We start from the raw sequence: 18,386 nt of genomic DNA, 5'->3' as shown, positions 1-18,386 counted from the left end.
GGTTGGGGCAGCAGCCTCCTTGGTGGTGGGACAGAGCCCGTCGTGTCCCCGTGCCTTATGATTTCCTCGCCAGACCCTGGGAATCCAGCGTCGCAAAATAAACACGGCCGCGCAGCTAATCGCCAGCTCGGAAACAAAACAGCGCTGCGCTCGGGGATCTGGGCAAAATCAGCCCGCCCTCCTCCCCCTACGCCGCCGCCCTCCCTTCCTCGCGCGGCTCCGCTAGCTCAGCTCAGCTCAGCTCAGCGCGGCGCAGCTCGGCAGCCGCCAAGCCGAGACCCGCACGGTCTCCCGGTTGCCGGCTCCGAGCTCCCGCTCCCCGCCCGGGCTCCGCCAGCTCTCGCTTCTCCGGGGACCCCTTCGGGCAGGCGTCGCGTGGCGAGGGCCAGCGGCAGCGGCACAAAGTTGAGCGCCCGCGAGGATGAGGCTGTCCCCAGCGCCCCTGAGGCTGAGTCGGAGTCCAGCGCTGCTGGCCCTGGCGCTGCCCCTGGCCGCGGCGCTGGCCTTCTCCGACGAGACCCTGGACAAAGTGCCCAAGTCGGAGGGCTACTGCAGCCGCATCCTGCGCGCCCAGGGCACGCGGCGCGAGGGCTACACCGAGTTCAGCCTCCGCGTAGAGGGCGACCCCGACTTCTACAAGCCGGGAACCAGCTACCGTGGTAAGTGGCCCGGCGTGGCGCTGGGGGCGCGGAACCCGGCCCCCGGAAGGGCGCCGACCGCGCGGTGCCGGAGGAGGGCGCATGGTCCCCGGGCGCACGGTGCCGGCAGAGCCCGGCAAGGGCCCTCTGTCCTGACTGCCCTCAGCCCCTCTCGCCGCGAGCTCCGCGCGGCTCCCGAGCCCGCGTCCGGGGCCGTCGTGGGGGCCGCAGCCCGGCGGGGCAGCCCCATCTCGGACGCGCGGTTCTCGGGCGTGGGCTGCAGCCGGGCAACGCGCCACGCCGGCCTGGCTGGGAGGGAACCTGGCTTCTCCCCACCCCGGCCCGCTCCGGGAGAGCAGTGGAAACCCGTCTTCCTCCAGATCCGCCTCAGGAGTGGAGGGAACCCTGGTTTCTCTCTGTCGGGTGCCAGACCAGGTGGGGGACAGGCTTTCCCCTCTCCCGTCCCTGAAGGGGAGGATACCAGCTTCTCTCAGAGCAGCCCCCCCGGGATGGTCACTCCGGTTTCCTCGGACAGATGCCTTCAGGAAAAGGGACTTCGGCTTCTCCCTTGACTGGTCCCGGGGCACGGGGAGGAGGGGAGGAAGAGCCTGAAGCTTTCGGAAGGGTCCCCGGCAAGAACTCCAAATAATTTTCCGATGGTCCCAGGCGAGGGAGAAGAGTCTGGATTTCTAGGACAGGCTCCCAGTGGAATGGCCTCCGAGGAGCTCTATGGGTTCGAAATGGGAAGGGAAATCCGGTGAAGACGGAAAGGGAAGCCCAAATTCCCAAGGCCTGCTCCCTGGAGGCCGGGGGACCCTGGCTCCAGCCACCCCGAGGCTCTGCGCCGCGGGGATGTAGCGCCTACGCTCCTCGGCTGAGCGCAGGGAGGGGATGTCCAGGCAGGTGAGCGCCTCCTGGCCAGGAGAGCCGCTCGACCCGCGCAGACCTGAAGCCCTCTGACTCCATCCCCGCCGCCCACCGCCTCTCTCCGCAGCCCATCATCTCCCCCAGACATCTTTTCCCCACCGTACTCCAGTTGGGAGACAGGACCTGGGGCAGGGAAGGAAGCCTGCCCGGTCTCACCTGGGACTCCGCGGGCGGGGAGTGACGGGCTGCCTGCTCCTCCCCTCCCCCCGGCTCTTCGTAAGTCAGCCCTGGTGCCTCGCAGGGAAGAGCGGGTCTTGGGGGCAGCTGGTGGGCTCGAAGCCGCCGCCCTTGCATCCCCGCCTTCCGGGTTCCCAGAGCGCTGCGGGAGGAAGCGGTGGGAGAACACTGGAGAAAGTTTCGGCCACTGTCAGCGGGCGTCCCCGCCGCACAGTTCACCGTAAGCAGGCGCTACCCTTCCCGGAACGCTTCTCCCGGTTTTCCGGGATTATGTCCCCGGGATCGTGTCCCAGACTCTGTCCACCCGGAGCGTCCCAGAGCTGCGTCCGGGCGCCCCCCGCACGTGGCGGCGCTCAGCGTAGGGCGAGCCCCCTGACTCCCCGCGCGCCGGCCGGCGGGACCCTCGGTACCGGGGTAGCGGGGCTGCGGGCGCGGCCACAGCCTTTCCGAGGAGCTGGGAGACAGCCAGTCCTCTCCGTGGACTGGAGGGAGGAGGGCGAACCCCCCTTCGCCTCTTGAGGCCTCACCAAAACCGAGGACCTGGTTTCCCTGGGGAACCCGCCCAAGCTCCACGTGGCAGGGAAAGAGGCAGCTTTGGAGTCAGACGGACTTGGCTTTAGTAGCCGTGTGACCTTGTGCAAGTCCTTTAATTTCTCTGAACTTATTTCCCGGCGGTGAAAGTAGCTATTTATCCAACCGCTCTGGTGGTTGTAGGGAGTAAAGGAGTTGACAAAGATGAGTGTGCCTGAGGGTCCCAGTACATGTTTGTTTGAGTTGGATGTGAGGCCCTTATTGGTTTAATAACGGAGGGGTGTGCCTATTCAGATTTGGTTTTGATGTGTGTGTATGTGATTAAAAGGTGTTCTCAGCACAATCTACCAGTGAATGGTGGCTATCTGGGTCCTCGTGAATTAATGGAATAAATGAATGAATGATTTCTCCACACTAGCCTAAGATTATTATTAATATAAGCCCAAGAGGATATTTTTAGGTGATTTAGGCAAGTCGGGGGGGCCCATGCCCAGTATCTTACCAGGCATTTCTTCCCACACAAATCCTCCCTCTTGGGCTGAGTATGTGCGACAGGTACCCCAACCCTGGGGAGCAGGGGCACCTGGTATTCACATGATTGGCGGGGTTCCACAACTGCCAGAGTGTCCATGGCCTGGAGGTGAGAACCGGGACTAGGGGACAGGAGAGCACTAGACTTTCACCTACAGGTTTTTCCAGCCTAAACATTAGTCTTTAGGACTGTGACTCCCCGTTCAGGCTGTTGGCCTGTGGTCGCCTCTTCTCCCTTCTGGTGCCTAAGAGATCTTGAAAGGAAGAGGTTGCAGGAACCATGCCCCGGCCTTCTGAATAAATACTCTGAGATTAGCAAATCTGATTCCGCCACTCAAAGTTAGGAAGAAAAGGGCGCTTCCCTAGTTTGTGACATTTTCTGTTGGCTTATACTTTCTTAGAATAATTATGTTAAAAGTAAATCAAATGCATTCTGCTCAGGTATTGACTCAGGGCTGTGGGAGTTAACATTCCCCTGGTGTTCGAGTTGCTTTTTTACTTTTTCTTCAGTTAGAGCCCCTCACAAGCCTTGGAATCAATGGCTTGTTTTCCTGCCTGAAATCTTTGTCCCCAGAATTCCAGTACATCCCTGAATAGCTTCTGCTCTCCACATCCCCCACCCAGGATCTCCTTTAGGTATTCTGCAGTGGATTAAAATGGTCACTGTTAAAATATATATATATATGAAAACATGGGGTTTCTTCTCACCAGCCAGGATCCAATGGAGATTATTATTCAAACTTTTCCAAGTTGTTAGTACTATATTGACTTCCTTCTCTCTCCCACCACTTCTCTCTACTCTCCCTCCCTCTTTCCCCTGTCCCCCCTCCCTTGGCAATAATTGTGCTTTAGAAAGCTCTGAAAGGCCTGCTCTGTTTCTAACCATGGCCTCCTTTGACAGGGAGATTACAGTGATTAAAAATAACAAGTTGAGGATCCTCAAGGGGCTTCCCTTATAGGAGGACAATTTGCAGGACCAGCCATTCCCAGATCACAATTTCAAGCCAAATAGAAGAAAATCAGCTGAAATGTTCAAGAATTGATTGAAAATAAAAGAGGCTCTTTTGTCTGACTAAAGGTCTGTTTATTAGGAAAATAAAGCCAGACCCTGGCTAATGAGAGTGGCTTTTCCTAGATGCTCTTTAAAGGGAAATTTCAAGGAACTTGATGGGAAAAGAATGTCCAGTTGAGATTTCAAAAGCTTGTCCAACTTCAAGCATAATTGGGGGATTTATTCTAAACCGGGAGGTTTGGAGACCTCCAAAGCTGCTTGGCTTTCTCTTTCTTTGTCCCACTCTGGGGCACAAAATGCCATAGGAGTGGGTGTCCCGGAGAGCTCCATCTCAGTCTGGTAGAAAGAGCATAGGCTTTGATGTTGACTGGGTCTGTTTCAGCTTCTGCTCAGTCATAAATTCACTGTGTGACCTCAGGCAGGCCTCTTCACCTCTCTGAGCCACAATTTCTCCAGCTGTAAAATGAGAGTGCTCCCCCACCTCTTACAGCATTGCTGTGAGAGTCAGAAATAATCTGTTTTAAAAAAAAAAAAAGCTGTCATAGAGTAAGTGCTCAAAAAATATATATATTAAGATGATTATTTTGGAAATAGAAAAATACTTGGCAGCGACACTGAATGAGACATTGGGTTAAGTACTTCCTACTCATCTCACTTATTCCTTATAGTACTTTGAGGCAATTTATTGTTATTCTTATTTTACAGATGAGAAGACCAAGTCATAGAGAGGTTTAGTAACTTGCCCATGATCACACAGCTAATAATCAGTGGAGTCAGGATACAAACTAAGGGATGTCTGACTCCTAAATCTTGTTCTTAACCAGTCTACTATCTTGAGACATGAAATGAAGGGGTAATAAAATGAATTGACTCTAGCTACCCTAGGCCTTCTGGATGGTGAGTCTTCATTGAAGGAAAGGAGCAACATTTCAAGATAATAACTGACATATCTTGGGATACAAAGTATAAAGTGATGGCTCCTTATTTAAATTTGCTTTTTTTCTTTTTATAGACTTCAGGATTGCATTTCCTCATAAACCAGAGAATTAATTTAGAAACATGAACAACCTTGTCAATCTTTAGCCAATTCCTTTTGTTTGTGGGGATACAGAAACAAATTGGATAGGAAAAAACCCCTAATTTGCTGGTTGGTTTATTTTTACATGCAGATTTATACTACCATGCCTACAAAATTATGTATTTGTAAAGTACATATCGAGAATCTGAGAAATTTAAACTGGATAAGGTCTTTTAAATAAACTATTTCTGATCTAGTGGGGTTTAAAAAAAATTAAGTACTGCTGATGATATTGTAATTACCTATAAGTCACCCCCCCACCTCTCCTCTTTTCTTCTACCATTCCCCTCTTTTTTATCATGTAACTTTATTTCTTAAACTTTGCCCCCTTTTAATAAGCATTTAGTTCAAATTGATAATAAAAATTAAAAGAGATTGCTTACTGCTTTGAGTTTCCTGAAATGGAAAAAAAAAAAAAACATCAAAACACACAAAAAATGAAAGCCTATCAAATCGACATTTGTCAAGGTTAGAACTTGGGTACTCCCCCATACACGGTGAAATTGTCATTCCATTGCTGCTGACGGACTCAATTGGAACAATAGGGTGTAATTGCTGATATGTTCACAAACATGGGCTGATATATCAAGAATTTTTCACTATTACTCTCCATTTGCTTGTTATATAGAGTGTCAGATGTGGCTCAATATTAATTTCTGTGGGAGAGGAAAACCTCTTACCATGTTATATTAGTCAAGATACAGGTTAAGCTCGTGTTTCAAAGAGACCCCAAAATACAGTGTTTTAAATAAGAGGTAAATGGGAAGTCTAAGATGATGGACAGCTTTGCCTCACAGGGTCAACCAGGAACCCAGATTCCCTCTGTTGTGTTGCTTTGCCAATCCCCTAGCACTCTGTTGCCCAGTAGGTGGCCAAGCGTTACAGCACCTGAAATGTAGCTGGTCCAAATCGAGATGTGCTCAGTGTTAAGTACACACTGGTTGTTGAAAAATCAGTATGAAAGAAAAATAAACTTCTCAATAATTTTTTATGTTGATTGCATATGGAAGTGATAATTGTATATATTAGGTTAAATAAAGCACAGTGTTAAAATTAATTTTACTTGTTTTACACTTATCCCTACTGGATACTTGTTAACCAATACAATGAATTTCACCTGCCTTGAGCTTATTTCTGCTGAACAGCGCTGTTGTGGGGTGTGCTCATCAGAATGGTTACAGGCATGTCACTACAAACACATCTGGGTTCCGGTCAGCAGGCAGCTTTCTTTTTCATCATGTGACCCAGAATGGTGCTCAGCGCTTCCCAACACACTCCACTGGTAAGAATTTAGTGACTTCACTACACCTAGCTGCAAGGGAGCCTGGGAACATTTAACTGGGCAGCCACATGCCCAGCTAAAACTTGGGGAAAGGATTTGTTGTTGTTGTTTTCCAAAAGGATGAAGGTGAAAATGGATTTAAAGGGCCAATAGCTATCTCTGCCACATGTTTTAATACATAGTCGTATAAAAATACAGTATTTCAAGTCCTCTCACTCAGTGAAAGGTATCTAGATGGTCTTCTCAACAGCATGTGAAGTTGATATAATTGCTAAATGAGTCCATAGGGGAAGAAGTGTTGCTGTGTGTGTGTGTGTGTGTGTGTGTGTGTGTGGTGTTGATAGGTTTCATACTGAGAAGAAAAAAAAGGGGCCAATATGTCAGAGTGGCCTGTTCTGTCTCGCCCTCTCCCTCAATAAAGGAGGAAGCTATAAGGAAAGAAAGGAATGAAGGAGGAAGTGGGTAAAACAAGAAAACGAGAGAGAAAAGAGGAAGAGAAAGAAGTGGCGGAGAAGGAAGAAGAAGAAAGGGAGAGGGAGGAAGAAGGAGGAGGAGAAGGGAAAAGAAACTAAAAGAGAAGAAACAAAAGCTCACTGGGTGGAGTATATATTCAGAGTGAAAATGAATGACAATTTGAGGAGACTGGTGTCCCATCTTACTTGAGAGTTAGGTTCAAGAGGCACTATGGAAAGCAAAGATCCCACAGGTCAAAATTATTCCTTAAAAATCCTTTCAAATTGTATGTCAACAACATGGGCACTAGATTCAATGTAGCCTTATTTGTGTCCCCTTCCAGACAGTTCTGTTAGTGGGGAATAGAAGCAAACCGACATTTCTCAGTAAGTCCAGCACTTCTAATTGTCTGTCCACCATTGAAAGGGACCAATGCTCCCTCAATTGAGTGACAGGAAAAACAAGCGATTTGCTGGTCCTCAACCACTGACGTGACAGGTACAAAATACTGACTCTGAAGGAGTGAGGGAACGAGAGTCTCCTCTCAGGCACACTCAAGCAAGTGCATGCATTGAATGGAGTGGCAAGTGGCCCAAACTATCAAAGGTGTTCTTTCCTCTGTTTTTCTTCGGACAGCATACCGTTGTGTGTGATGATGTCATAGGCACCTACAATATCAGCGAGCTCACCCCGCCACATAACGCTTTCCACATGGCTGGCCAGCTCTTACTGGTATACATTTCCCACTTTTACAGGGTATCTTGGCTGGGCTGGAGTTGAGGCTAGGATGGGAAGGGTAAGGAGTTAGGTGACATCACCAGATGTCCTTGTGAGCTCTACATAGACAAGGCTTCTAACTTTCACAGAATATTCAAAACTTCCATGAAAGATTCCGGAAAACTTAAACACATCTACAGATTAGCTGAGGCCCAGAAGACCCATGGGCAATAACTCAAACCCTATCTACAGATGTGGCTCAGATATTTGCAAATATGCCTCATGGACTTTGTGAGACAACAGGAGAGCAGGGAAGGACTCCAAGCACAAGCCACCATGTGTGGGGGATAGGGGTGTGAGAGGATGGGCAGACTCGGACCAGGTCATAAAAACTGGATGGTGATTCTAGGTGCTATAGGAAGCTCTTAGGATCCTCCTTCTTGTCCTCCCCTCCTCCTTTTCTCTTTCTTCTTTTCATCCTTCTTCATTTTCTTTCCTTCCTTTTCTTTCTCTCTGCAGCTGCAACACTACCCTTTGAATTTTCCAAACACACCAAGCTCATTCCTACCCCAGGGCCTTTGTACATGCTCTTCCCCATGACTAGAATGGTCATGCCCACATCTTCATATGGCTTGCCCCTTGTCTTTTAAGTTTCAGCTCAGATTTTATCCCTTTGAAGAGGCTTCTCTGACCACCAATTTATGTTTCCCATTACTTTGGCCTGATTTTATTTTCATCATAGCCCATAATCACTCTCTGAAATTATCTTGTGCATCATCTACCTCCTCAAGCTAGAATATGAGCTTTACGAGAGCAAGGACTGTTTCTTTCTTATTTGCCATTTATTTCTAGCACCCAGAACAGTTTGTGGACGTAACAGGCATTAAATCATTATTCTTGGGGAAAAAGAATGAAGAATGCTGGTGTGAGATCTCCCTCTAAGAGAGCTAGATGGGAGAAAGAGAAAGCGTTTCTCTCTCAGCCAGAGAAGTGAGACCAGGGTTGGGGACCAACAGCAGGGAGGGACCTCCAGGTGATGGCAGCAGAGAGAAAGGATGTCCCTTGCCCTGGGGGCATTGGCTGGGGGGTGAGGGCAGGCAGATGGCTGGGTCCCAGGTGAAGACTGTTGGGAGGAAGGAGATCGGCATGCTGGAAAGTTGGGTCATTGATGGTTCAGAGGTGAAGAGCAGAAGGACAGCAAGCCAAAGAGCAAACAGAAGGGGCTCCCAGCTTCAGACACTGGTTCTGATTGAATGAAGAAGAAGGCAGAGAGAATTTTGATCCATCAAACCTAGACACCAGTTATTAAGTGAATTTCCCTGGAATCAGCACTTGGTGGGGTCATTTGTGTGGTTTCCAAACCTAGCTATGCATCAGAATCATTTGAAAGTTAAGCAAACAAACAAACAAACCATAGCTTCACTGGACCCACCGCAAACAAAGGGCTGGATTCCAGAAATCTATTATCTGTCCTTTTTTTTTTTTTTTTTTTTTTAAATAGAGAGGGAGACAGAAGTGGGAGCAGAGGGAGAGGGAGAGAGAGAATCCTAAGCAGGCTCCACACCCAGCACAGAACCCAATGTGGGGCTCCATATGGGGCTCGATCTCATAACCCTGAGATCATGACCTGAGCTGAAATCAAGAGTCGGACGCTTACCCAACTGAGCCACCCAGGCGTGCCCCCCCTTTTTCTTTTAAAACAAGATGGGGAGACACAAGGAGAAGGTGGCCAAAAGGTGGTCACTTTTCTATAAGCATGCTTCCCCATCACAGCCTCTCCCAGCCCCACCGCAGCCTCCCATGCTCCACATACATTAGCTCTGCTCACACCACTGCCCTATCCTGTTGCAGTGAGACACGAGTAGAGTGGCCAGTAGAATGTCCTCGAAGCTGGAATGATAGCAGCTTTCCCCTGCCTCGGCCGTGGAGTGCTGGGGAGAGAAGAATCGTGAGCTTCCTTTAGGCGACAACACTCTCAAACTGGCAGAGCATGAGCTGGTTGTACTTTTCTCTTGCCAACATTTCCTTTCCATGCAACTTCCACTCATTGGTCCAGGTTCTGTTCTTTGGAGACGAGTAAATAAGGTCTCCCCTTGACCATATGTCAGCCCTTGGGGTGTTTGTAGAGAAATACCAATTCTGACATCTCTTCTGACAAAATGCCCCCTTTCTTCAGCCTTCTTTCGAGGATGCTGTTTCTTGTCCCCTTGCACTTTGTACTCCAGATGTGCTCTGATAGGGATGGAACACGGGAAAGGATTATCTCCCTTTCCTGAACACTGTGTTTGTGTTAGGCTTGCCAGGTCTTGTGTTTGCTCTTTTGGCAGCTGTGCTGTACTCTGGGATCATGCTGAGCTCGTAGCCAGCAAAAATTCCTGTGAACTGCTGGGAAGGCTTGCTTCCCTTCTCTCCCTATGCTGGTGCGACTGGTTCTTGAACCTAAGATTCCTCCTGACTTAGTCTTCATCTTCCTCAGACTTAATCTAGCATGTTTGGGCCCATCCCTATGGCTGTCAACCACTCATGAATCTGGATTCTGTCACTGAGTACGTAGCCACATAATCTAATTTTGGATTATCTACAATTTTGATAAGCAGTCTTAGAAATCTTTATTGAAGCTGGTAAGAATAGTTGAGCAGGTCAGGGCTCCTTTGACATCCCTTGAGTTTTTCCGTCAAGTTGACATCTAGTTAATGGTTTTAAAGTCGATACTTATGTACCAACTGCCACCTTCCTGGTCAGCCATTTCAGTTTAGCCACAAATACTGTCTCCCTAGCCTGCTAAGGAATCATATAGTCCAGGCAGAATTATTTTCTTTCTTTGTTTCAAAATTAGTGAAGGCTCTTTCCAGGCAACATGACAGGAACAAAGTCAACCAAAGTAAAGCAAAAAGAGAATTATTGAGTCCCATATTTGGAAAGTATAGGGGTGGGTCTGGCTTCAGGTATAAATGGATCTAGGAACCCAAAAGGGTTCTCTCCTCCCTCTCTCCTTTCCACCCCTTCCTTCTACCTTGTCTGTCTCACTCTTCCCATCCTTTATCTCTTGGCTGTGTTTCTATCTGTTGTCCTCATTTTTCTTACTACAGATAAACTTTCTCCAAATAACAAGGAGGATAGCTGCCAAGAACCGTGAATGAAAAGCCTTTCAGTTAGTTCTGTAACTAAAAGAAAAGCCCTTGTCCCTTTGACTCCAAACGGGAAAATCTCAGAGAAGGATTCTGATTGGTCCATCTTGGGTCATAAACCCAGGTGACTGGGATGTGGAGAGAGACTAAATTTGGGTCACAGTCCTTCTGTGATGTTATGTTTCAGGAGGGAGATCATCCAGCCCCAAAGATCGTCCAAGTAGAGGAAGAAGTGAGGCTCCTGGACAGTGTGCAGCCCTTGGCGCTACCTGCCCTCACTCATGTTCCCAGCTACATTCTCTTGGCTGACACATCTCCAAGTCCCCAGGAGCTTTCTTCCCACCCATCCCTCTTCCTGTCCACATAATAGTCAGCTCAGGACTCATTCATCTGGCTCCCAGCTATCCCATGAAGAGGTAGCATATGGGGGAAAGAATGAGCTTCTATTGAGCTGTTGCAATGTGCTTCATATACATTTTCTCCTTTAATCCTTACAACAAACCCATGATAGATGATAATGATGATCCCTATTTTATAGAAGAGAATGATTTATTTGTAAGACATCTTATTAGTTTAACATTTATATATACTTACTATTACAAATATTAATTCATTACTTGTCATAATAAAAGTATGAGATAAATACTCTTATTGCCATTTTACAGATTAGAGACTGAGACCATGAGAGGTTAAGTAACTTGCCCAAGGTTACATATAGTAAACAGGGGGGATTTGAACCCAGACTTGTTAGCTACATCCATTATAGAAAAACAGTTTTTGATTTTTAGATATGTGTGCTATTTCATTTGGAATGGGAGATGTTTCATCTCTGGCTGGGAATGCCAGAGCACTGGCGAAAGAAGACCATCCAGGGGAACAGGGCAAGCCAACCCCACCATACACACTTGCTCGCCTTTGGATTTTAAGCCCTGTCTTCCCATCTGTCAACACATCACCAATATCTTTGGCCTAATACTGGCTCAACTGTTGTGCCAGTTTCTAAGTGAACACGTGAGTTGCAGCTTCCTGGTGCTCTGAACGTCACGCAGAGCAGGGAGGGGACCACTGTGGCTTGTGGACTGCTTCAGCAGCCCTTGTAAGCCCCCTGTTGCAAGTTAAGGCAGAAGTTAAAGTTCCCCGTAGTTGATGTATGGGACAAGAAGACTGGGGCATCTCAGTAACATTTAGCAGGTGGATGGCAGATGCTGGCCCTGTGATAGAGCTGGTTCAAGATCCTTTCACTGAGGTTGGAGCCGGGGAGTCTGAAACCCAAAGGCGGAGTGGGGAGCATGATGGTACTGGATGAGCTCCAGTGAGGGTGATAGGCACAACAGATGAATTGGGTAACAGCTCATCAGAGTTTGTGTTAGATGGTTGATACACTGACATTTGAAGGACCCAGAAAGCTATTTGGGAACTGGGGTTTGCGTATGGCCAGTGTACCCAAAGATAGGGAGAACTCAACCTTGTGTAGAGATTTAAGGCCAGACTCCAATGTGAAACATCGGTCCTCATACAAGCAAGGCAGGCCAGAGAGGCCCTTGCCACTGGTTTTTAGGGAAGGGCTATTATTCAGTAATCATGGAACTTCCAGCCTCATCTTCCTAAAACATAAATCTGAATATGACGTTCCCTAACTCAAACCCCCCAGGACCCCCTCATCACCTCCAGGGTGGTATCCCAAGGCTTTGAAGGCTTTTAAGTTTCTGTCCCGTGTTCACCTTCTTCCCTGGACCTCTTAGCATACTCTCCCTCCCAGCTTGCATTTTATGAAATACAGAATTGCTTCTGGTTTCCAAAGTCAAGACTGGCTCATCATGCCTTTCCCTCTACCTGGAGTGCTGTTAGTCCTCTCGTCTAGTGGACAAACTCCTATTCCTCATTCAACTTGGAGTTCAAATGCCACGGCCTCCTTGAAGCCTCCTCTGACTCCCACCTTAGACCCAGATGCTCCTTCCTCTAGGATCCCAGAGCACTTTGTTCCTACCTCCAGAACACCCATCATATGTTATAAAAAATATCTGCAGATGTGTCTTTTCTTCCCAGCTCTTAGATTATATGCTTCTAGAGGAAGAGGCCATGTCTTTTCTCTGTGTCTCCAGGGGCAGAGCACTGGGCTGGCACAGACAAATGCTCAGTAACAAAAGGATGAGGGAGGCTGACATACTGCACATGGTAACCCAGGGGAACTTTGAAGGAGGGACCGGAGCAGGAGGAAGCAAACTATGCATTGAAGACAAATGAACACTTTTTCATTCATTCATTTAATGAGTCCTTATTGAGCATATACTGTGTGTTAAAAGGCACACTAAATGCTAAAAATACAGTGCAGCTTAAGACAGACTTGGTCCCTGCCTTCATGGAGCTTACAGGCTATTAGGGGAGACCAGTATTTAACATATAACTTACAAATAAGTATGTACTTAAAATTGGGTGAGAGGAATTCTGAAAAAGGGAAGGAGTGTTGAAAGGGTATATGGTGTGTGGGGCTGAGGGACTGAGGGGACCTCACAGGACACCCTATATTGGGTGTGATGAGCTGTAGGAAGACTTTGCTCATTATAAGTGCTTACCCAGATCTCCCCATAACCTGGACTTTGAGGATCGTCCCCAAATCCTGTGAGGATTACCCCCACTGCAGTCCTCTCAGTGAGCCTTCATTAGCGCCCCCTAGAGTTTTTCTTTGGTGGTTCAATGATTGTCCCTGAGGACCAGCTTTTTGAAAACCATTGTAGGTTAATCAGCCTGCTGAGCATCATGATCTTTATCATCATAATCATCACCTTCGTCATCATCTTCTTCAGCCCCAACGTCACCAGCACTCCCACCAGCATCCGTTACAGGTCTTGAATCCTTTTATGCCAGGCTCTGTGATAAATGTTTATTTAGTCCTCTCCACATTCCTACAAGGAAGGCAATATCATTAACTTCTTTTTTAAAAATGAGGGAACAAGGAAGTGAAATAACTTGCCAGTGGTCATATAATTAATAAATGATAGCTCTAGAATGCTCATCCGACATCTTTGCTCTCAACCAGTTCCCTGGATGTGCTCACAGGATGGCTCTGAATGGACCTTTTTTTGTTTTTGTTTTTAAATCCTTCATAAGCATTTTTTCTTGAATTTCTTGGGTCTCTTAATGGCCTCTCTTGGGAGGCACTTGGGAGGCGTCATTAGAGAGAAGATTCTATTATTTATTGCCGAGCTGTCATCTTCAGTCATTACTGGGACTCAGAACATACTACACTCTTTCAGGAAAGAGTCATATAATGCGGCTCTCTGGAGGGATCGGATCTCCTGTCTTCCTTCAGATTATACTGTGTACTACCATCATCACCAGCGATAATTAGGGATCAAAGCCCCACACTGAGTTCAGCCTCCAGAGCCTCCATCTTGTGGGTTGTATTCAGTGAGGTAGAGTATGCCCTCAGTGTTTTCGAACCGACAGGAATGCAACACTCTGGGAAGCAGAGTTTATGGTTAGCCCTTTAAGTGCACTACCCAGATGTACAAAAAGGTGAATATTTATCATTCAGAAACATTACTTAATAATATTTTTATCAAAATATAACTTACCAGTGGGAAAGTTCACAAATCACAAAGCTTAGTGAATTATCACATGTTGAATACACTCATGCAACCGGTCCCCAGATTGAGAAACAGAACATGATCAGCATTCCAGAGGCATCCCTTGTGCCCCTCCAGATCACTTCTCACTCCACTTTGCCACATGTGTAAGTGCTGTCCTGACCTCTGGCATCATAGATTAGTCTGTTTTTGAACTTTATATAAATCTTGAGTGAAAGAAGACACACAGCTTTTGTATTATTTTGTGTGTCTTCTTTCACTTGATTATGTTTATGAGGTTCATTCCTGTAGTATGTAGTAGTAATTCCTTCATTTTCATGACTACGGTGCATTCAATTATACAAATATGCCATAACTTACATATCCGTCCTACTGATGATGGACATTGAGTGTTTCCGTTTGGGTGCCAATACAAACAATGTTACTATGAATCTTCTGACAGGTGTTGTGTGGTACACATCTGTATGCATCCCTGTTGATTTAGGGTGGCATTACTGGATCATAGGGTATGTATGTGTTCAGCCTCAGTAAATACTGCCGAAGAGTTTTCCATTGAAAATTGCTTGTTTTCAGTTCACCAGTGTGTGAAAGTTCCAGTTAACGTTTGATATTGTTAATCCTTTTACATTTAGTCAGTCTGGTAGAAATGCAGTAATTTTTATCTCCCTGTTCACTAACAAGTTTGAGTGTCTTTTCATATGCTTTTTGGCTATTTGGGCACCTTCTTTTATGAAGTATTAGTTCATGTGTTTTGCCTATTTTTCTCTATTGGGTTGTCTATCTTTTTCTTATTGATCTGAAAGAGTTTTTATATGCTTTGGATTAAAGTCAATTGTGGTTAAATGCGTTGCAAATATCTTCTTCCACACTCTGCCGTACTTGTTCCTAATGGTGTCTTTTCTTGAGCAAAATTTTTATATCATCCCATTTATGTATCTTCTCCTTTATTGTCAGTGTGGTTTTTTTTTTTAATGTCCTGTTTAAAAGTCTTTCTGACTCCAAGGTCATTCATATTTTATCCTCGGCCAACTTCTGAAAGCTTTGTTGTTTTGTTCTTCACATTTAGCTCTACCATCTGTGTGAAGTTTATTTTGTGTATGATGTGTAAGACCAAGATTCACCTGTTTCTACCTAGTTGACCAGTTGCCCCAGCAGCTCTGTTGAAGATAATTGTCTTTTCCCCCAACTGCTCTGCAGTACATCCTTAATCATACATCAAGTTTCCAGGTACTTGTGGAACTTTTTCTGGATCCCAAACTATACAATTGGCCTTTTTTCCTTTCCTTGCTAGAATACACTGGCTGAACTTCTACAGCTGCATAAGTCTTGATACGTGGTAGTACAAGCCCACCAACTTTTCACTTCTAGAGATTGCCTTGGGTATTCTTGACCCTTTGCATTTTCATATACATTTTAGAATCAACCTGTCATTTCACAAAAAAACATGATGGCAATTTAATTTAGATTGCACTAAATCTATAAATCAATTTGAGAAGAACTGACATCTTTATAATACTGAGTTCACTAGTCCATGAACACAATTCGGTAAACTTAATTGCACATCAACTCTGTGCTAATCACTGTGCTGAGCTTAGATGTGGTTCTTGCTTTTGAAGGACTTGAACGAATAGGTAAACAAACACTTATCCACAAAATGCAATGTGATAATCTCATCACTGATAATAAGACCTAATATTTATTAAGTGCCTATTATATTCCAGGCAGGATTTTAAGAACTTTACGTGTATTAATTCATTTACGCTTCACACTGATACTTGGAGGTAAGTGCTGTTATTATGCCCACCTATAGGGTTTTTTTTTTAATTGAAGTGCAGTTGACATACAATATTATATTAGTTTCAGGTATACAACATAGTGATTCAACATTTCTATGCATTACAAAGCAATCACCGTGATAAATCTAGCTACTATCTGTTGCCACACAAAGTTTTTACAATATCATTCACTATATTCCCTATGCTGTATGTGGCATCTGCATGTCTTATTTATTTTATAACTGGAAGTTTATACCTTTCAATCTTCTTCCCCTATTTCACCCATCCCCCCATTCCCCTCCCGTCTGACAACCACTGGATTATTCTCTGTAACCATGAGTCTGTTTCTGTTTTCTTTTGTTAGTTCATTTGCCACCCCACTCTAGATAGCCTCAGACTACTCTAAGGCTGTCAGTCTGTCCCTCAGAGATCTCAGCTCTTTCTTCTGACATCATAGTCATCATTTTCTGCTGGCCACTGTTGAGCACCATACTTTCCTGACTCTATTTTACTGTGCTTTTTCTCTCACCCTTTCTTCCTTGCTAGGAAGATCTATCTGACCTTTTCTAGACATCAGTAGCCTATCAGAATGCTCTATTACTTTTGTGGGATGAACTGACCAATTAGAGCATGAGATTTGCAATCTTTGTGTCTCAAAGTCCTTCCCTGAGATGTCGTTATGACCACTGCTGCCTTATCTAAGACGGTTGTTTTAGTTTTTAGGGTTTGGGGGTCCTTTATGTTTAGGACTGAAACTAGAAGACTAGAATATCCTTCCCTGACAAGGGGTTGCTTATCAGAATCACATAAATGTTATATGTTAAATGAACTGATTTTTAAAATTTCAAAACTTAACCCTTGTGGAATACCCATACTATGCCAAATATACTCACTATGTACAATTCTGGGCGGAATGTTCAGCTGCGGAGGGAGTCTGGCCCTAAGTCTGCCTCTGGATAGTCTGACTACCTTGGGGTGTCTGTTGACCTCTCTGTGTCTTTGTCTCCTGTCTGTGAAAATAGAAGGCTGGAATGGAGGATTCTTGGGATAGGCTTGAGGCTCTAATAGTCTATAATTCCATGTTTAAAGGCCAGAATCTTAGCACTTTGATCCACACAGTAATTTAAATCTCAACTTATGTAAATATCAAGAAACCTAAGTTGAGCATTTATTAGATGTCAGGCTCTGTGCTAGGTGCTAGGGATACAAAGAGAATTAAAATGAGTTCCTCTCCAGCATAACTCACAGTCCAGTGGAGAAGGCAGGTAAAAAGAGAATTGCAATGCAGTGCCAAAATTGCAATAAAGGATTTCCATCTCGGGAAATTGGGGATACAAAGGAAGGAATGACCATTATTGCTGAGAAGGCCCTTGAGCTAGATTTCCATGAAAACATAGTTATCTGGGTAGATGTGAGAAGGAAGAGTATAATGTAGATTCATAACTCCAGCTGCTGTAATATAAGTTTATTTCCAGTTCATGCAAAGTGCAATATGGATGTTTCTGGTCAGTGGGTGATTCTCTGTGTAGTTATTCAGAAACCCAGGTTCCTCCCATCTTGTGGCTCCACCACTTCTCCCAGGACGCCAGAGTCTTCTGCTGGATCCCCTGCATTCTGCAGCCATAGGTGGGAAAGGAAGAGTGGAGGATCCTGTGGAAAGTTTGTGTGGGCCAGGCAGGAAGTGGTAAGCATCATGTCTGTCTGTGCTTTCCCTTGGCAGAACGAGGGTGCAAACAGACCTAACTTCAAGGGAGGCTGGGAATGTGGTCTAGCTGAGAGCCCACAAGAAAAAGGAAGTATGTTTTGGAAAACACACAGCAGTCTCTCCCCGCCAAAGGACTTCCTAAGGGAGTTTCTGCTGTGAGAGGCTAGATTTCTCTTGGACCAGTCTAATGGAAGTGTAACATTAGATAGCTGTCAAGACAGGAGTTGCTGACCAGGGACTATCTTTATCAAATTGTGGATACTAGGACGGAGCTCATCGAACCTTTGTTGGTTCAGGGAGGCCCAACTGAGATCATAGCTGAGGCATTTCGCAAGCTCTGAAATGTAAGGGGGAGCAGGGTGGAGGGCAACAGTTCACAACTCTCAAAGGGATGAGGCTTTTCCACCGTCCGCAGTCCCTCCGACCCACAGGCCTGGCGTATTGATGGAGAACTCGCAAACATCCGTTTGTCAGATGGAAGCCAGCTAATTCCTGTGCTCTTAATTTGCTTTCCTCTCTCTCCACAGTAACGCTTTCAGCTGCCCCTCCCTCCTACTTCAGAGGATTCACCTTAATTGCCCTCAAAGAGAACAGAGAGGGTGATAAGGAAGAAGACCACGCTGGGACCTTCCAGGTAAGACCCCTCTGGGATCTTCCGTGGCCCTCATGCCCTGGTGGGTGGAAGCCAGGTGGAAGGTGGACATACTGAGGAGCTTGAGTGACAGAAGAGACCCAAGTGCCTGAGGTGGCTTCTCGGGTACTTCCCTTGACCATAGGCAGGGTGGGTCAGGTCCATTAGAAAGACACAAAATGGAGTAGGCAGCAAATGCCTGAAGGCCTTCAGG

The 18,386-nt window shown here is 46.2% G+C and overlaps 1 protein-coding gene across 1 annotated transcript in view; it reads left to right on the top strand.

The window, feature by feature from the left end:
• The first annotated feature begins 204 nt into the window (after positions 1 to 204).
• The window catches only part of SPON1 (spondin 1), a 250,264-nt gene continuing 232,082 nt past the window's right edge, over positions 205 to 18,386 (top strand). Inside the window, exons 1-2 of the mRNA XM_032427131.1 lie at positions 205 to 659; positions 18,069 to 18,175. Coding sequence (XP_032283022.1) covers positions 422 to 659; positions 18,069 to 18,175 — 345 coding nt within the window. The 5' untranslated portion in view covers positions 205 to 421. The remainder of the gene's footprint in view (positions 660 to 18,068; positions 18,176 to 18,386) is intronic.

Source organism: Phoca vitulina, unplaced genomic scaffold (assembly GCF_004348235.1).
Source record: "Phoca vitulina isolate PV1807 unplaced genomic scaffold, GSC_HSeal_1.0 scaffold36, whole genome shotgun sequence".
Taxonomy (NCBI): Eukaryota; Metazoa; Chordata; class Mammalia; order Carnivora; family Phocidae; genus Phoca; species Phoca vitulina.
The sequence above is the reverse complement of the archived record's forward strand: the minus strand, read 5'-3'. Positions and strand labels throughout refer to the sequence as shown.